Consider the following 20,772-nt stretch of genomic DNA (forward strand, 5'->3'; position numbering starts at 1 on the left):
ACATGTGTCGTGATCAGGACTGCTGTTCATTCATATTTTAGTTGGTTTGCAATAGTGGCCGCTCATGACCTTTTTGACAGGCGAGGCACAAATTGCAAAATAGTTATTTCCACCCCTGCCCAATGTATAATTAAAAAGCTGTCACCTTCTTGATAATGAAGCCGCAGCAGGGGGACTTGGGAACTAGAGAACCCACTGCCAGTGTTGCTGCCCAGGCCAGCACGGGAGTAGAGCATGAACTGGGCCCGGGCCTCCTCAGTGGCTACTGACGCACACTCAAGGGCACCGCCAAGCGAGGGAGGGGGCTGGGAAGGCACAGGGCACGGGCCCCATTCCTACCCCCTGCAGCTTGGGCTTAACTCCTGCAATCCTGCCGTGGCCTCACTGAGCCGTGGTTCCCTCAGCAACACCCTCAGAGACTCTTGTGCGTGGTCAATTGCCATGGTAACAAGGCAGCTTCTTGAGGCGCTATTCGCTATGCCAGGATTTGAGCCTCACGCAGCGCTACATTCTGCAAACTTTCTGGCGCTGTGTTTCGCTGCCGGAGAGAGTGAGTTGTGACATTTAAATCAAATCACCACGTGTCCTGAGCTCTGTAGACATTTATCAGTTAAATCAAAGAGAACATGCGCAATGTCTTTTGTAGCTTTTGGGAATTCGGGGTTGGAATGGACCTCGCTTGCCCGGGCTAACTAGCCACCGCGGTTTGTAGTGAGATTGTGTCTAAAGAACTGTTTCAAAGTAATGTCTTGTCTCCATTAGGGCTGTAGCCACTGATACAGCTGCACTGGTGCTAAGCCCTAGTGTAGATGCGTTGCACTGATGTAACTTGTTTTCACAAGAGCAGCTCACCTCTGTTCCGAGCTGCACACGTGCAAATCACAGTTCACACTAGTGCAGTGGTAACTCCCTTCACTGAAAACAGAGTTAAATCCAGTCATCTGTCAAAGCATTGCACGTACCTGAGAGCACAAGGAGATGGCAAACTAGCTCCTGGATTGCAGAGACAGGATGTGGGCTTATTCCTTAAAAAGACTGTCAGAGTAATGTAAGCGTTTGCAATGTAAAATTCTGCTCTTCCTCTCCCCTTGAAGCAGTTAGCTTGGGTAGAAAATGGGACATTGCCTCTTCACTTTTAAAATTCCCACCAATATTGCACTTTTTTTTTTTTTTTGCCAGTTTATAGGTGGAGAGGGATAAACTCTTATTTAATTTACAGGGGGGAAAAAAAGAGAGAGAGCCCGAGATCTCACTGAATAGCAGACTTTCTGAGAGAGCAGCAAAGAATGATTTGTTCTCCATGAAAAATGTTTGCATTTGACAGCGTTTCACAGGAAGTCTGTCAATGTGATAATTTAATGAGTACGGATTGCTTGCACCACAGCTGTAAAACATGCGTTTACAATGCTGTAAAATGAGAGAGTAATCCTTTGTATTTAGGTTTTGTTTGAGAACAAGTCAATTTCTAACCCAAACGAAAGGTGGTAATTTATTTTCCCAAGCAAACAGTCAAGATTGAAGAGTGGAACCTGCCATTTCTTTTCTCAAGGTTGCAAGGTTAACTCTAGGTTATGTTGTAGTTTGTTAATCAGTGAATAGCTTGTTTCTACAAGAGGCAGGATTAATATCTAACTAGTCCAGTGTCATCAAAGCTGCTCGTATGAGCCCCAATGCCTTTAAACCAGCTTATGCTGCCCAAATTTCTAATGTGCAACCAGCACTCTAAATATATATGTAATCAGATACTACGGCATGCCTGGGATTTATTATTTTTGGCTGCAGAGCCCTTTGTTTTGCAGGACTAGCCACTTAATCAGGGATTCACATATCTTAATATATGACATGTGTTGCTTTGATCTTTTTTCTTGTTAATGCCTTTTAATTGTGAGGGAGTCCATTAACTTTACATGGGCAACTTAGCATCCCAAGTATCTGTTGAAATTTCAATAGGTCCCTCAAGGCCATTTTTTTCCAGAGCTGTCATCTTGTTTTGAGGTCACTGAGTGTATCCCAAGATGATGATCGTGAGGACTTTTTAGGGAGGTGAAATGACATGGCCATGGTCTTATGCTACCTATAGACTATGGTACCTGTGTTATCTGCTAGAGATTCAGGCAGTCATTGAGCAATGGGACTGGTTGGTATTTGGAAATTTACTACTTTTAGTGTTGGGATGCTCTCATTTCCCTTCTTCGCCTTTTTCTTGGCCAAGGGAAGGTTACTATTTGGAAGGTTGCAAATATGCAGACGTTTGCTGCTAACTGTGATTACGTTTCTCATACTAATGGATATAGCTGGAAACAAAATCTCCCAGATTCTCCCCCAAGTGGAAATCAATGCATGTTTCTAGGGAGCTGAACTGCCACATGCCGTGACAAAACAAGACTTGAAAAAATTCTAAAGAAACCCGGTATCAATTTGGAGTGTGAGGAATAAAATGAGTTTGAGCAGGAGAATAAATAGGCTAAGTTGGTATGAATTCATCACTTAAGATTTTTTTTTTCTGGTTCGGAACAATCCTCTACATGCTCATTTGATTGACAGTTGGAAACATTTAATGGTTTTTAACAAAAGTGTCATTTCAGAATCAAATCCTTTCTGAAGTATTTCTTGATAAATGTTAGCTCTGTGCCCAGTTCAAGAGCATTTGAATATACAACCTATCTGATGGTTTTAAAGGCTCTGAAAAAAATCTGAAGGAAAGGAGGAAGTAAGCTTTCAGAATGATTAAGTGAATTAGAAATTAATATACACCACCAAGCTAATCTCTATAGTATAAACTCAACTGAAAAATCTTCCTAGACAGGAAATGCCAGTCATGGGAACTAAAGTAGAGAGTCCTGCTGATATTGGACAGAGGACATGTCGGGTTTTTGAAATCAATCTCCTCTTCACTGGATCGTTTCTCTTGTACTCCTAAGAGGCTACATTATATACAGCTATGTCAACCACCAAGCCCCATGACTTTGCTAATAAGGAACTCAAAGAATGTTTCAGTTTTCCCAGAAAATGTTCTCTGTGTGTTAGTCTTTGTTTGTACTGGAGCACTTTGAAGACTAAAATTTAAACTTCAGCATACTTGATACATTTTAACAGCGTTTAAATTCAAACCGGGCCAAAGATTTTTTTTTTTTTCTCCTTCTAACAACTTCTGGCTCTAAACATGACTCCTTTGGGGATTAAAACGCAGAGGCGTGTTTTATTAAAAATTATTTATCGAATGTGAGTCACCCAAAAGCATAGGTCAGTATTACAAATATCCAGTGGCGTGTGTTAAAGAATAAGGTTCCTTTTGCTTTTTACATGTAGTATTAAGGGAAATTGGTTGAACCACACCCAAGAGTTCCAAAGGTATCTAAGGCCTTGTCCACGCTGCAGCTTTCTGGCTCGGGTGTGAAGAAACACCCCTCTGAGCACTTCAAGTTTCAGCGCTGTAAAGTGGCAGTGTAGACAGTGCACCAGGGCTGGTAGCTATCGAGCTGTCGAGGTGTGTGGTGTTTTTTTTTTATAGCGCTTGGAGAGTACTCTCCCAGCAGTCACGAGCGACTACACAGCGAGGTTAAAGTGCTGCCGTGGCTAGTGAAGACGTGCCCTTTGATATGGTTTGAGTTTAGGGCAAAAGTCAGTGCAGCCAGAGTCCATCTTGAAGTTAGGATTCAAACTCATGTCCCATAGTTAGCTATTTTTAGTAGAGATTTGAGGGTTTCTTCGTCAACTTTGCAAACTCCTTTGCCCATTTGCTTGGGGCGAGTAAAATTATTTTTGGCAGGTGAGTAAAATATCACCGAGTCTTCATTTTACTCAGTTCTCATAGTAAGGAGAGGAAAAGTAGATTTTGGACCCCTATCAAATTATCATAGACTCCATGTAAAATGCAATATTGTCCCATAATGGCTAAAAACAAATAGATTTTCACCCCTCACTCCCCCCAACATATCCTGTTCAGACTTTGGAGGCAAACAACGATGTAACTCTTTGATCAGACCTAATAAATGCCATATTTTCCTTTTCTTAGAACTGTCTCGCCACTTATGCAGGAACAGATTTGCTTTTGGTTGGTCGCAATAGTTGTATGTTGTAATTAGTCCATATGCCATATATACAAATTTTATAGCGTGGAATATTTTTATGTAACTCTTCATCTGAAGTGAAATGGAGGCATCTCCATGCATTCTGAGGTTCGTGTCACTAAGTGTGAGGGGCACCCCTCCACTCAATCCAAGTTAGAATTGGGAAAGAGAACACACGCTGTAAGGCTTACAGCAAATTCTACGTTCTCGGATACCATGGTGCGGAGTTTGGTATATTAAAAAAAAGAGGAGAATTGAAGCTCTCCGAAGGTTAAATAATGGGTTCAGCAGTACAGGCATCCTGGTATGTCTCACATGCTAAGCCATATCGGGCCTGAACAGGACTTGAATGAGAGGCCCGTACGGAACACTTAGGAAGTGATTATGGTGATTCAGTGGATGATGCACTCTCTTTTGAGTCAGTAGATCTATATGCTGCCTAGAGACGCTGAACTGCGGGAGAGGCTGGCTTTTGGATGAGATGAAACAAAAGGTCCTATCCATTTGCTGTGGTTAAAAATCCCCTGGCACTCTTTGTAAGCGTAGAGGGTGTGGCCTTTAACTCTTATGCCAATTCCAACTTGTGTAAATGCATTATTTTTTGCATTACGGTAGCATGTAAAAGCCACAATCAAAATCTGGGCCTTAAAGAGCTCACAACCTCAGAATCAGCAGGCAATGAAAGAGCCCCAAATGAATTTAGTTTAAGAAAACCTTACTTAAAGAATCTCATTATTTTTGCAGCCTGACTTGTGATTTATTTATTTTTTAAAAATTTGGGGTTAGCAATACTGAAATGTAAGAACCAGTTATTATGGACATCCATTTTATGTGTGTGTGTGTACACGCTTCATGATGATCCATGTTTCAAAACAACTTTTTAAAGGAAACTTTTTCCAGTTTGCTGGCTTTTTCTCTTGCTATTCAGTTATGCATAGAAAGGGATTTCAGTCATCCATGTCTTGGGATCTGTCCTTTTCATTTATCAGATATGAACAAAAAATAAGAGTACCTCTAAAGGAGAACTTCCAGCACTTAAGTGATGTTCCAGTGAGAGCTCTTAGCTTTCAATTTAATTTGTGTTACTGTCATTGTTGAATTATTGAAGGAAATATTTGAAAAGCTTGTATAACTGTGAAAACGATTAACCTGAAATTGTTTACTATGTTTTCATTTATCTTTTTTCCAGAGTTCTTCAAAGAATTGCTTGAAAATGCAGAGAAATCCTTGAATGACATGTTTTTGCGGACATACGGTCGTTTATACATGCAAAACTCTGAACTTTTTAAGGATCTCTTCATAGAGCTGAAGCGCTACTATGTGGGTGGAAATGTAAACCTGGAAGAGATGCTCAATGACTTCTGGGCGCGTCTCCTGGAACGTATGTTTCGATTAGTGAACCCACAGTACCATTTCACCGACGAATACCTCGAATGCGTGAGCAAGTACACAGAGCAGTTGAAGCCATTTGGAGACGTACCGCGGAAACTAAAACTACAAGTGACACGAGCGTTTGTGGCTGCCCGCACTTTTGCCCAAGGCCTGGCAGTGGCAAGAGATGTCGTTACCAAAGTGACTGCGGTAAGCTAAGTTTGATACTTACTCTCCTACCAGCTGGAGCCTGGTTGGCAGGTGTTGGAGTGACATTGCTCACAATGGTCCCAGTTCGGCAAAGCACTTGGGCATGAACTTGAAGTTAAGCCCATGCTTAACTACTTTGCTAGCTCAGGTCCTACATGTCTGGAAATGGAAGGCAGAGGCTGAATGAGTCTGAGTTGAATGGTGTCATTTTATAGGGATATTGGCTGCATGGCAGTAGAGTGTCTGTTGCCTGGTAATTCAAATTCAAATATCTGATGTTATCCAGTCAGCTTCTTGTATTCCCTTTGAACCCCTGACTTCGATTCCATTTAACAGGCACAAGTGGCAATTAAAATGACTGCTTGAAACAAAATTATTTGTATAATAAGATTTCCGAAATACCACTCCTTGCATTACTCTGAAGCCTAAAATGTCTGTTGAGTTAGTATGAAGTGATCAAAACTGCTACCAGCATGGCTGAGAACTCTCTTTTTTTGTTTAAATTATCCTCAGGTTTAGTTGTTACTGGGTTTTGCGGTCTGTTCCAGTTCAACTTTTAAGATTTCAGCCGTTTTAAGCATTTTTACACACATGACTTCACTGTGTGAAAGTCGGGCTTTCGCTACTAGCAATTTATATTGTGATAGCACCTAAGAGTCCTGGTGATGGGCCAGGACCCAACTATGGTAGATGCTGTGCAAACAACGTATATGTTACTTTGAACTCCTCGAGTACAATCTCTGAAGGAATTCAACAAATCTCTTATTTGAATATCTTGTATAAGAATTTTAAAATTAGATTTGTGCATTACTTTCAAACATTAAATGAAAACAGTTCAATGATTGGTTTCAGAGTAACAGCCATGTTAGTCTGTATTTGCAAAAAGAAAAGGAGTACTTGTGGCACCTTAGAGACTAACCAATTTATTTGAGCATAAGCTTTCGTGAGCTACAGCTCACTTCATCGGATGCATACTGTGGAAAGCGTAGAAGATCTTTTTATACACACAAAGCATGAAAAAATACCTCCCCTCACCCCACTCTCCTGCTGGTAATAGCTTATCTAAAGTGATCACTCTCCTTACGATGTGTATGATAATCAAGTTGGGTGATTACTTCCATCGCCTTACATAAAACACTTTGGAGTGCTTTTTTATTGAATCTGACTTGTTAGAGGAACCTCGTAAGGCGAGCGTGTATTTCAAATGAAATGTAAATTTTTTCCCAGAGACTGGAAAATCTAATATCAACTCTTAATCACACAGTGGAATTCTCTTCCCATCTACTTTTTTACAGAGTGCCTGCTAAACTAAACTGAAAGCTATTTGAGATACAAATCAAGGTAGACAAGTTTGAATCACGCTACAAGTGACAGAAATTTTTAAAAGCCTCTTGAAATATCCTGTAGACTTGCTTAAAAGTGCAAATATTATATTGGCTGCAATACAAATCATATTCTGTAAGGGAAGTGATCATTCAAATTGCTTTTACTTAGAAGGACAATATTAAGATATAGCAATCCTAGAATTTGCTTCTATACTCCTTTTTCTTAAGCAAAAACCAAACAACGGAAACTCCCTTAAATATATTCCACCCTTTGATAAACCTGTGTGTGTGAGAGAGAGAGAGAAAGGAAAAAATGCTAGTAAGGGAACATCTTGTTTTCCAAGTTTCAGAGGGCGGTTATAAATAAATTACACAGTTTTACTTATTTGGACAGCTTGAAAGTGTCTGTTTTTACAACAAGGTTGATGCTATATATAAATTTCCCCAGGGCATACTCCTTTTCTTTCATGGACTTGGTACTTTGCTGTACATAACTACAATATGGAGACACTTCTCAGTTGATGATAAATTACATTCGTTCATTTATTTGAGTCCATGTAGGAAAGTACTATTCAAGGCCTCCCATAACTTCAAATGGAAAGTCCAAGGATTGAATGGGAGCGGGAGACTGAGGTTCTTTCTCTACTCCAGATCAAGGGTAAGGGATGTTGACCAGGTAGGACGGGGGAAGCTTACAAGTCTGCTGAGTGTGCTGTGTTGGCCAAGGGCTTAAGTTTCAATTGCTTTCATTCTGGCATCTTTCAGTGTCACTAAATTTACTGGTTTCAGAGGAACAGCCGTGTTAGTCTGTATTCGCAAAAAGAAAAGGAGTACTTGTGGCACCTTAGAGACTAACCAATTTATTTGAGCATGAGCTTTCGTGAGCTACAGCTCACTTCAAAGCTCACGAAAGCTCATGCTCAAATAAATTGGTTAGTCTCTAAGGTGCCACAAGTACTCCTTTTCTTTTTACTAAATTTACTGTGAATATTATTTAGGTATGGGGGAAATGATGGAGAGCAATTTCCATGTTGTATAGTGAAGACTATTGGCATTATAGTCTATGAGCTAACCAGTGTGGTATATATGGGTAAGGAGTTCAGGATCACACCCTGACTTGATAGACAGTGAATGTGTCTGAGTGAGAGATGTTGTTTACCTTTTATATTCTATCTGATCAGAATTGATTGGAATGTCTTGTGACTCAACACCGTGTAACCACGGCTACAGTTTCTGCATCTGTTGTGAATCAAACTCATGAACTCAAGGTGGCAGCATGAATTTTTGCCTTTGAAGCTCCTTGAGTATAGAATTGCACTGAATTCTAGAATTAATTGCTTGAGTTTACAAGGTTAAGCAGGAAAATATTCAGCTGCAAAAATAGTTCTCTCCAGAGAATCACCGTTGGGTTACATTTTAGAATTTCCCATTGTAAATTTTACAGCAGATTTCCTTTCATAACCAATGATAGCAGCCCATGCTGATGAATGCCTTACAGTTGAATTCCAAAGTTGTATAGTTACTTGTAGCGATTCAAGGTGTAATACCTTTCTATACTATTTTGGTTTTTTTCAGCGGAAACATAACTTGTTTCTGCAATATGTGGTAGAAAACTATGAAATAAAATATTTTTGAGAAATGTTTTCACAACACTTGGTGGGTTTTTGTTTTTGTTTTCCACATTATTTATAGATTAATTCGACATTACTGGGCTCTATATAATTGCTCCATTAACTTTTGTTGTTTGCCTCGTGTTTTACTAACTCAAGAGAAGATGGGGCATTTGTTCATAATGTAAATTAACTTGATACCTGAGGGTTAAATCTCTTCTATTTTTGCTGAACAAAAACGGCCAGAGTAGTGAAAATTAATACAGTCTTTATGCTCTTTTTGTGTAACCAATACATTGGAAAAATGTTTTGCTGAGAATTCTCCAAATGAGAGAAAATCACCGTTGTGAAGTCCAGCTGTTTTCGCTGCCACATAGTGCTGTAGATGAGAGCAAAGAGACCTTTACTGGACTGTGGACTGGATTACTTTTTAAATACTCTATATATTTTCACATCTTTTCTAAGGAAGAAACATGAATTTGGAATGTGATTGTCTTGGGTGGGGAGGGAAAAAGAGGTAACATTGGAAGGGGCCAAATACATTAATTTTTGAAGCCAAAATGCTACAAATAAAGAAAATTAGTGAAAACTTTTTTTCCTGAACCGAATGCCTTGAAAAGCCATGTACTGCTGTTCTAATATAGCTATGATAGTGACGATGTCCATTTTCACAGGAGCATGTTTCATTCCTCTATGTTACATGTGCAATTTAAAGAGAGAAACTATAAAATCTCCAAACCGTATGTAGGAAATTCAGCTGATACTTCCCCTAGAGTCAGAGGGCGTCGCTGCTGAGGATTTCATCCTTTGGGCCTAAAGTACAAAATTCCCTAAAGAGGCTCTGAATAATAGCAAGACAGAATATTAGCTGAGGAAAAAAGCCATCTGTAGGCGTAGGCAGCTGTTTTACTCTGCGGTTGATTTTTACCAGTTTAGCTATTAACAATTATAAAATTAGGCTTCTGATCTTTTGATCATCTCTTGAAGACTGGAATGTTCCTCTCTATCCTCATTCCCCTTTAGCAGCTGAGGGAGGAAAATCTGGCCATCGTGCAATTACTTGGCTATTATTGAGCCGGCTATTATTGAGCCTTTGACAAGCATTGAAATCAACAGGGTTAAATTGCTGCCAAACACTGACATTTCCTGCCCTAACCATGACAGCTTTTCTGTTTTTTTTTTGTTTTTTTTAAGGGGAGAGCGGGAAAAATATAAGCCAGAGCAGTGGGTGACTAAGGAGGACTAGAACTTGATATTTTGCAATTCATAAACTTAAGAAATGTTCCCTTAATTAATAACACATGGTACATACACACTGAGTGTCGCACTAAACGTCTTTCTATTATCCCACTCTTCTTGGCATGGTGCGTGATAGTTTGCTTATTTACCAGTTTGCTTGTGCAACGTTACCTTCAAAGGCAAAGTGCACTGAGGGATTTTAACACTTCACCAGTGGTTACATGCGCTGTGCAAATGAACAGATAGATAGTTAGCCAGAGAGAATTCAGTGGCTGTGGTTTGAGTTCACGCTGGCATGATGAGGGATCAGTTTAACCCACAGACTGAAAAACAAAAAAATGGTTTTAGAGCCTGAGAGTCAGAAATGAGGGTGTATTAGAGACCCGAGGATAAAACTGAATGAGCTGTTGGTACCAAATCATCGTTTGCAGAGCGTTGAAGAGCTGAATTCCCCATGGAGCTACACCGTGAGGTTTTAAAGTTGCTCTGTTGTCTCACAAATAGGGACACTACAGCTGTGTGGCGTTCAGAAATATAATGTAAACTTTAAACAAAACTGAAGAGTTTAAAAGAACTGATGTGTTGGATATGTCGTAATTCCTTTTAAAGGATACTTGAGTGATACCCTTGCATACGTTTCATCCAAGCTATCCGATAAACTTATCATCCTCTGCATTACTTTTTTAACAATGAATTCAAAATGAGTTAGGAAGTTGCTTCAATAAAGACATGGTATCCTGAGGCAGGTTTGTGAATTATAGTATCTCTTCTTTATATTGTACCTGTGGAAAAAATGTTTTTCTCCTTACTTGGTAATCACAGAAGCAATTTAGCAATTTGCTAGTTTGGCTTCTCAGTATTTGTTTTACAAGAGAAATGGCTGATCAAATGTTGTTCCTTAGTGTCTTTTATCTGAATGTTCAGACGCAGTAAACTGTATTTTTCTGAGTGGTGCGACTGCAGCCCTCTGAAAATTTTCATTGATATATCAGTTTTTCAGCATTTGCCTGCCACCATGGTATTCGACCTTTCCAATGTTTGTGGTGAATTATGAAAACAGAATACGTGCTCATATAACGTTTCAGCTGCAAATGTACGTGCTCTTGGAGCAGCAAGAGTTATATGTCAATAAAAGCAATTTTGTTGCTTGAAACTGGCTTATTCAGCCCTTAGGAAATCCTGTCCGTTTTATTTTAAAAACATAGCCATTTGAATTTGTAGGTGGAGAACTTTAGGTCAAAATTTTACACCAGAAATTGCATTAGAATTTGAAGTCCAGATGCGATATATGGAAGGGGCGCAGTGTTTCTTTAAATGACATGCCTACCTTGTGACATCAGCTGATACGTTCAAGGAAATATAAGTGAAGAAGAAACTCCCATAATGCTTTGTTGGCGGAATGGCTTTGTAACTTGCAACAATAACATTAATGAAGTGTATAGGAGGAGGGTGGAGTAAATTTTCTTTAAAACATCTATCTAAAATAGTTGTTAAAGTGCTAGCCGTTTGCACTGTAGACAGCCTGCTGGATTCTTTCTCCAAATTCCTCTGTCACAATCTGCATGGTCGACAATGAGGTATCCGTTAACTAGGAGGTTCTTGCTACACTTGGAGAGACAGCTGCTCCTTTGACCTCCCTAGACGCAGAGTTTGGAACGAATATGGCGCCAAAGAGCCATTTTGCTGGCGGTACTTTCCCCCTCTCCCTCCTAACAGCTGAAGGTGGGCCAGGTATTGACACATGAAAGGAGGATGGGAAAAGGCAGAAATAAAAGTGCTGCTAAAGGCGACCGTATTTCCCACTTTGTGAGGCTGAGTGTGCTCAAAAGGTGCTGAGTAAATAGGAACTGAAAGCTCAGTTACTGAACGGTCGTATCTTCCTCTGTGCAGCTCTCCCAGTAACTTTGGTTGGGATTCTGCTGTGGATTATGGGGAGTATGTCCAAAGCTTATTCTCCCCAGATGAGTCTGACAGATGACTTGACAGACAGAATCATACACTGGCCATTGAGATCTCTGAGCAAACTTTCATCGTTAAATCACAATGGAAATTAAATGGTCTGGCCTTGTCACTTGGCTGCTTAGAGGAGACTAGCAAAAGCTGATACTTCGTGGGCAACTGAGCTCCAGAAAACCCAGCTGAAGGGACTGGAAGAAATCTGCCAATGTTGTGAAGGGCAGGGTCTCAATGCAAGGTCATTGTCATGTCATCCATGGAGCAAGTTGCAAGCAACAAAGCGAAATGGAGGGCAGCCGTGCACGAGGCATTGTATCTTGTGTGCCAAGGGCAAACATCAATGTAGAAAACAATACCAAGCAGGACTCCACATCAAAGACGACCCTGACTGGTCCTGCCAAGAATGTGGTCGCATCTGTGCCTCTTGTACCAGCCCTATTGACCATCTGAGGGACCATGCAAGGCATAACTTTCAAAGTATGTTGTAGCAGTAGTCATTGCGGATTTAATAGGCTACACGTGAGTCTGCGTGTACGTGGCTTGCTTTAGTTTGCGCTTTTATGTTTGTACTGAGGATATTTTGCAGACCAGGTTTTCTCTCTCCAATGGGCAAACGGGAGGCAAATGTTAAGCTTTGTCTCTAAAGCAGAATTATATTTGAAAGCACTAATTGCTCATGATGAAATTAAAAGGGAAGATTGTCTAGTCATTGTAATTAGAAGCGGGGAAGTATTTATTTAAAAGAATGCTTTGCTGTTGTCGAAGAAAACATCATTCAGAACAGCGACGTTCTATTTTAGTGGTGCAGGAAGTAGGGGTTGGCTTTCCTTATAGGTTTGCAAAAGCATTAATGGAATAACTTCATCTCGGTAGAGAGATTCCCTTTTCTAGCCGTTCAGAAGCATTTGCTGAAATGGCATCTGCTTCGTATTCTGAATCTGAGTTATGAGCTCTGATCTGCTTTCACATGGATTCTCGGGTTCCATCAGGAGTTGCCAGAAATCAAAGCGGGGAGTGGAGGGGATGGATGCACACTATCAAATTTTCTAGCCTCACTTGCTCACATCACATGATTACCATTAAACACAAAATACCTTGGCTTGACTTTATAGTTTTATGTGAGGCAGGCTAAGACGATGGAGGCATATCAAGCTAACTGTCTATTAAGGTAGCGTGTTACTTTACATAGGATGAAATAATACTAAACTAGGTGGGTAGAACAAATAATGTGTTGAATCTCAGGGGTTCTGCTATTTCTCTCTGTCAGTTTGACATCTGCCTGCATAGAAAATAGAAACCTATAGGTAGGGAATTGAGCCTGATGTGCAGTATTGAACTGTCATGTACATGTTGGTGAGTGTAACTTAAAAAAAGAAAAAGGATGAAGTGAGCTGTAGCTCACGAAAGCTCATGCGCAGATAAATTTATTAGTCTCTAAGGTGCCACAAGTCCTCCTTTTCTTTTTGTACTAACAGGGGCAGTAGTGTTAGTTAAATATTGCAAAGGAAGGTTCAATTCCAAAATACTTTTACTGGAATGTGTTTTTTGTTTTTTTTTAAATGAAAACTTCTCAATCTTCTCTTTCGTAATGTATTTAACTTTGGGACCGACTTTTGACAGGACAGTGGCACTATATGCTACACACTGGGATAAGGAAAAATTGTAAAAGTGAAACACATTCCTGTCTACAAAATGAAGAACATCTTATTTTTTGCCTGCTTGCATAAGTAATGGCTGTTGGATTCTACTTTAGACAACATGGGTTTGGAGTTTGTATAACTTAATTTCATGATTTTATTTTTTTAAAAACAAAACAGCTATTCATTTTGTAGAGAAAGGTGTTTCACTTTCCCAACCCTTGTCTCCGAGTAGTTCGTAATTTAATGGGAGACCAAATTTAGTTTTTGTAAAAGAGCTGGTTGAAGAACCCTGAAGATTAAGTGAAATGTTTTCATTGGATTTATTTTAAAATGTTTGATTTTAAATGTTCTCCTGCAGTATCTGCCCCCAGAATGGCAGCTCTGTGAGAAGCAATCGAAGGCTAAACTGACAAATCTATTCTTCCTGCACAGGTTTAAATGAAATCCAAAAAGAAAACAATCCTCATTATTGTGGAAAGGTTTTTAACATCCTGTCATTTTTATAAAATGAGGTGTTAATAACAGATAAGAGAATTTGTTAAAAACCTGCTTCATATTACACTGTCTTTTTAAACTTTCTTACAGATTTGTATAGGGTCAGATTCTTCCACTCTTACTCGCTATTGAATAGTATCTTACTCTGCAAGTAGTTGCATTGTGACTACTTGCTGAGTAAGGTGCGGTTCAGTGTGACTAACAGAGTGGAGTGATTTAAATTGTTGACTTAAATCAGACTGAAGTTGTCTAAATCCAATATGAAAATTTGTGCAATTAAAATTTTAGATTAGAATTTATAATGAACTGAATTATAAATGTGGTTTGGTTTTTTAAAATGCTACAATGGGTAGGGTGTCTTATGAATTTTACAAAACTGTTATCGGTAAAAAACAAAATATTGAAAAATAGGGTCTGAATCCTGCAAACACTTAATCAGATTATGTGAGTAAAGTGACCTACTTGATTGACTCTAGGGGGATTACTTGTGTTAAAGTGACGCCTATGCATAAGTGTTTGCAACATCAGGACTAGAACTGTACCTTTATTGTGACGAAGGTCAATACAAAAGTGATGACGGTCAGTACAAAAGAAAATTGTTTCTGTGTAAAGAAGGCAAAGTGATGTAGATTGGGACCCTTTTTTTAAAACACAGGCCATAAAGTTAGGTTGCTAACCCCATATTTAGCTATCAAAGGGTGAGATTTTTCAAAAGCATCAAAGTGATTTAGGGTCACAAGTCTCAAAGACTTCAGACTGCAAGCCCTGGTGGAGTGGTATAGCCTAGTTGAAGAATTTTAGCTTTCTTGACTTGTGGAAGCTCAATCTATCAGAAGATGGTGTTGGTTACACATATAGCATGGGCTGTTTGCCTATTCGCTTTGTGTTTGAGTTGTGGTGTTCTCACAATAAGGGTGTTAATGCTTGTGTCTTTTCCGCCTAGGTGAGCATTTTAATGTGAAGCTTCTTAGCAGAAGAAATCTTCATGTAAAATCAGAACTTTCACTAATAATTAGGCAATAAATTAAAGAAGCAAATACAAAATACCTGCTTTAGCAATTTAAGACTATAAAGTGGAAAGAAACTAGCAATCTATAAATAACAAAAGTTAAACACTTTTTTTTAGTGGTCTTAAAAAGAAATCAATTTAACCCCCCCTCTCCCCGCGCAAAACAAACATTAATTTATCCACTCTAGTGCTGATACAGAGAATAGATTAAATGTTTTTGAGTAGTTGAAGAATTGTTTACTTGTGAAGTGTGTGTGTGAGTGAGAGAGAATCAGTTTGCAAGAAGCAAGCTTGTGGCCAATGTTAAGATTGGTGACAAGACACATCTGGTGTTAACTTTAAATCCTCACGTTTGATAAAGTGTAGAGGCATGGACAAATTGTAATTTACATGCTGAAACCACAGTGCGACAGGTTGCTGTTGTGGCATGAAACACCACAGAGAGTAAATAAATTTCCTGGGATAAAGGAAAGGGCCGGAGTGGATTGACTCCTATTGTCAGCTTTTACAAAGTGTATGCAGCACAATGTACCACCTGAGCTCCGATCAACTAAAGGAAATCCTCTTCAGCAAATAAAGCTTTCTTTGGGACTCAGTTTTATCAGAAAGGGGATTATTGGTTTTGAGGGTCACTCTGGAGCAGAGTTTGAATGAACTGAAGTTTCTTTCCAAGGTAAACACAGACCCGGCACAGAATATCTGGGTTTACTGTTACATACAGTCGTGTTTTAGGGGCTTGCACCTGGCCTTGCAGAGTGAGCAGTAAAAGCTTGTGAAGAATTGCCACAACGGCATTTGGCACATCCTATTGACAGATCCATAGGCTGGACGGTTGGGCTGGACTTGGTTCTGGCCTTTTGCCAGCAGTTTGATAAGCTTTTCATTGCAGCAATACCCAGCAGTTAAGCATTTGTTGTTGTGGCAATGAGGTGTAATTATTTAAAATCTCCATCCTAACAGTCTCTTATAAATTATCCCTACTTGTTTCTTTACCTTTTGAAAGTGTAAAATGCCAGAATTTGGATAGACAGATTCTACCCTTTTCCCCCTTGCCCCCGCCCCACCCCACCGTGGCAACTCTAAAAACAATCTCTCATCTGATAGTTCTGTAATATCTTAGTCATGACTTCCATAGAGTTCACTACGGGTTGGGGTTTAAATATTGCACTGTTTTTGTGCTGGTTTTCACAAGTTAAATAGATCTCCTCCATTCTATATTAGTCAGGCCTACTGTTTGTGAAGATATGGAAGGAAGGATGCACAAGTGTGTTGACTTCTATCCTACTGAGTCTTCTGCTCAAAAGTGGAAAGTTGTGTGCAAATCTCCACCAAATACCAAACAGATGAAACATCAAGAGAAATATGAGATCAAGTGAAGTGTGTGAGAGAGAGGCTGTCAAATTCATATCGCAGCCACATGTCGCTCGAGTGGTGAATTGGGAAGTACAAGAACTCTCAGGCGTGGGTACTGAAACAGATAAAATGCATCTTGAAGGTGGTTTGAGGCTTAATGATATCTAGTGACTGATCTTTGACAGGCAGTGAGATGGCACTGGTGCTTACCCCTGAATGGAATGAAACAAGGAATTTTTTGCCAAACAAAAAACTGAACTTGGTGGTGATTAAGTTCCCCATCTCTGGGTTTAGGAAGTTGGGTTCCCCCCAGAATAACTTTTTTTTTTTTTAATGGAAGTAGAAACCATCTGGCTAGCAGATTACCCCTTTACTGTTGTCTGTTCTTAGTTTTCCTACCATAAATCATCTGATCTGGTTCTTCCCTATTGCTCTAGCACTTCCCAGTGTATAAATTGGCTCTTCTTTGAGGCACTGCTGCTTGCCTAAGAGAGAGCTTTCTTGTGGAATATAGTCTTCTCATGCTAAATCTTTAAGTCTAGATATTTTGAAGCATCAAAAACAAGTTGTTGTTTTTCTGCCAACCTCTCTTTGCATTCTGCTCTGCCAGATTAGACTAAGGGCTGGATTTTATAAGGTATTTGGGGTTTCTGCATTAACACTACAGTGTCTAAGTCTTATTTTCAGAAGGGATTTAGGCACTTGGAAGCCAAAATCATATTGACAGTCAATGGGATTTTGACTTCGAAGTGCCTAAATTCTTTTTGAAAATGACTTAGGCCCCTGAATCAGTTAGGCCTTGCACCGCTTAGTGCGGAACCCTCCCAAATACCTTGTGAAATCTGGGCCTTCATCAAAGTTTCAGAAGGGTGGAAGGAGGAAGTCTTCTGGGTGGGGACAAGTCAGTCCCCCTGCAGGCCACCAGTCGTCCATAAGTGCAGAAGAGGTGTCTGAAGAACCCTGTTTGTGCTGCGCATCCAACACCTGGCAATATTGTGTCATGCTCTCTGAAGATCCTTACTTTTTGTCTTCTGAAGAGTCTGATTCAGGAGATTCCTCTGAGAAGCATGAAAGATAAAATCTGTTTAGTTCGAGACATATGCATCTGTGGAGTGCAGGTAACCCTCAGGGCCTGGTTCCTCTGCTCATCTTCATGGAGTGCAGCCTGGGGGATAATCATCAGCGCTGAGTTCCCCTGTTCACTTGCCAGGATTGCAGCATGGACGACATAGCTATAGACCCGCGCGGATTCCTGTAGGTGTGCATACACCACCTCCCACTCCTACCCTACAAAGGAAATATTTCCTCCTTGCGGAGGGAGGTTAGTGCTCAGAGACTAAAATATACTAAAAGACCTACCCAGAAAATAGACTCTTTCAGGCAAGAGTATTTTAAACTATGCTTATGGGTTATGAGAACTACAAATGCTCTAGACAAGCTATATATGCATGCATGAGGATGTATATCCCTCCTCATGCACCCTGGGAAGGTGTAAGCAGTGGGATAGACATTTTCCACCATGCTGAAAAGATGAGGAAAGTATGGGGCTCTCACTGTCGGTCACCATGTCCTAATGTCCAGGTTATTGCTCGTCTGTCTGTGTAGGTTCCCATTACCACCTTGTCTCCACCTATTCCCCCCCCCCCATCCCCCCAGCAGATGGCTATGGCGTGCGGAGTGGGACAGCAGCCCCGGTATGGAAGAGGCGGCCTTGTGGCGCACCATTTCTTTCTTTCTACCCCAGCCTCCATTTTGTAAGGCCAGAAGGGTCCTCAGTATGCCCCATTTATCACGGCCAAGGATAAATCTGGCAACTTTTCCAGGTGGTCAGGGACTTGGCATTTCTAACCAGGGGAGATGTTTATCACATACAGGGCCTACAGACAGCCAAGTCCTGATCAGCATCATCTCAGTCTTCTCCTTCTGACATGAAAACTATTAAGAATCATGTATCAGAATCCCGTCTTTCTGAGCCTTGCTCTGGAACGGAGCATCTGAATCCAAAGAGAGTGTTCAGAAGAGGGGATATCCATGCTTTTAGCTTCCAGAAAGAAATCTACTAAGAGTATATTCAAAGGCCCATTGGTATCGGGACAAGGGTCTCACCCTATGTCTACATCAGTACCAATGGATTCTCGAATTTCTTCAAGATGGAGTCAGGCTGGGCCTGGCAATTTAGACACTTCGAGGTCAAGTTGCTGCTGTGTCCAGCATCCATAATGCAGTGAGAAAGTAGTGTGTTTCCTCTTGCACAGATGGCCAGCATTTTTTGCCGGCAGCATCTCTGCTACATCCTCCTGAAGTGCACAGAGTTTCTTCCTAGGATCTTAACCTGGTTCCCAGTCCCATTGCAGGCTCTCCATTGGAACCACTCCTGAAGGTGTTTCATTACTTTCTAACCATTAAAATGGCCCTTTCAATAGCAGTTGCGTCAGCACACACGGTGTCTGACCTGAAGCTGTTTTTCCTGGAATTTCAATCAATATTGCACCTTTCTTAAAGATAAAGTGGGTACTCGGAACAGACACCCTGTTCATAGCAAAGATTAATCCCAGGCTTCATAGAGCGCAGGAAATGACTTGGAAATTGTCATTCCATCATTCTGCCCAGTTCTGTCACTCCCCATATAGAAACCGTGGTGTACTTTGGACATCCACAGAGCTCTCAAAAGAAAATCCACTGCACCAACCACTCAGTTCAGAGAGGTGCGTGCGTTATTCATGTTTTCTATTCTAGTGTCACAGGGAAAGAAAGCTTCAGCGTTTTCCAGGTGGCTAAGCTATTGTACCTCAAAGCATAGAAGTCAGAAAGTGTAACTCCATCTTCCAAAATGAGGGTGCTCTCTGAGCTGTGGCAACTTCATGGGTAGAAAGATCATATGCTTCATATGAGTAATTGTGTAAAGCTGCCACTTGGTCATCTGTTCGTATGTTCTCCAAATTCTCCCAGCTGGATGTCCAGTCATTTGCTTCTGCTTTCTGGAAAGGGGTGCTCCTCACTGTAGGATCCCAGTAACTATTAGGAAAGGATAACCCCCTTTTGCATCGGTATGCAACTGTGGGTGGTTCCCCTGTTCCTCCCCACAGCAGGCACTGCTATGTAAATCCCAATGTCATGGCTCTGTAGACCTTATGAATAAGAATAGGAAAATTTTATCTGTGCCTTACCTGAAAATTTTTTTTTGGAGTTCTGAGATCCACAGATCCAACCTACCCTGAGTGGGCTGCTAAATGGGAAGAGCTATAGGATTATTAATTGGCACTGACAGTTTGGTTGGTCATCAAATTCCTTGCTCAGCAGGAGATTTGCTCAGTTTAGTCTTAAGGCTTAATTTTCCTTACCGATATGGAGTGTTTAGAGATCTCCTTGGCTATTATCAGACATGGAGCCAAAACTCTCCTCCTGCTGATTGACTGTCTGATCTGCATCCAGTGCTTCATAGAGCAGAAATCCAGTGTCATCAATCTGTGCACCTCATAACTCCAAAAAGGAAAAATTTCAGGAAAGGCACAGATAAATTTTCCTATTCCTACATACTATAGTATCTATTTCAGGCATAGACATTTAGACTGGTCACTTCCAATGGTGCCAGGGTTTAAATAAACAACAATAAACAATTTATTCTTTGTTTTGTTTTCTGAGACCCCCTTTCTTCCCCCAGTCGTCCAGTAGCTGATACTGGTTATGCCACTTCTAACCACTACATTTATCTTCCAGTGTATGTAATGTTCATTCCTGGGCGAAAATAATAATAATCCAATTTTTTCCTGGATAATACTCAATGTTGTTTGTACAGGCAGGGAAGGGTCCTTTAATGCAAATGTATTAAGGGTCCTTTAATGCAAATGTATTAATCTGATCTTGCTTCGTTTTTCCATCTGCATAATTCACCTGGTTAATCAATGCTTATTTATTCTTAGAGCTATATTCTCGGTTTGGTGTGTAGCACTTAACCATACAATTCCATTGGCATTAATGCATCATGGTAATGTACCTCTTGGTCACAGCTTTTAAGACTTGCTTTATATGTGAAAATTGTGTCATGCAATGATGTGAAACTTTGCCAAGGAGGAGTGACTAAAATGTGAATGATCATGAGTCATTTTTGAAAACAGAACTGTAAAGGATATCTGGGATTACTGTCGCCTGCTTCAGAGAGCTCTTTTTGGATGAACATAAGTGGAAACCCTGGGATGACTCAGTTTGAAGATTCATCCCCTCTTATCTCTGCCATATGCTATTGAAAAACTTGTAGTGGCCCACCTCATTCAAATGGGGGATGGCTCCAGGAGAGAGTAGGCCTGTTATCTAACCTAGATAGGTACTAGATCTAAACTAACCCGAGGTATCTCTCGTAGAGCTGTTGTGTTCTAGGGTTGGAATTTGAGGTAAGAGAGCGAGGCTACCAGAGAGAGCCCTGCCCCATGGTACTCAAGGAAGAGTAGAAATGAAAATAGCACCAGCTGGAGGGAGGGAGCAGCATTTGCCATCTGC

General features: G+C 40.5%; 1 protein-coding gene across 1 annotated transcript in view; it reads left to right on the top strand.

The window, feature by feature from the left end:
- GPC4 (glypican 4) overlaps nt 1–20,772 on the top strand; it is a 109,225-nt gene that overhangs the window by 69,889 nt on the left and 18,564 nt on the right. Inside the window, exon 3 of the mRNA XM_073358517.2 lies at nt 5,260–5,651. Within this exon, the coding sequence (XP_073214618.1) occupies nt 5,260–5,651 (392 nt within the window). The remainder of the gene's footprint in view (nt 1–5,259; nt 5,652–20,772) is intronic.

The sequence above is a fragment of the Lepidochelys kempii genome, chromosome 9 (genome assembly GCF_965140285.1).
Source record: "Lepidochelys kempii isolate rLepKem1 chromosome 9, rLepKem1.hap1, whole genome shotgun sequence".
In the NCBI taxonomy this organism is placed as follows: Eukaryota; Metazoa; Chordata; order Testudines; family Cheloniidae; genus Lepidochelys; species Lepidochelys kempii.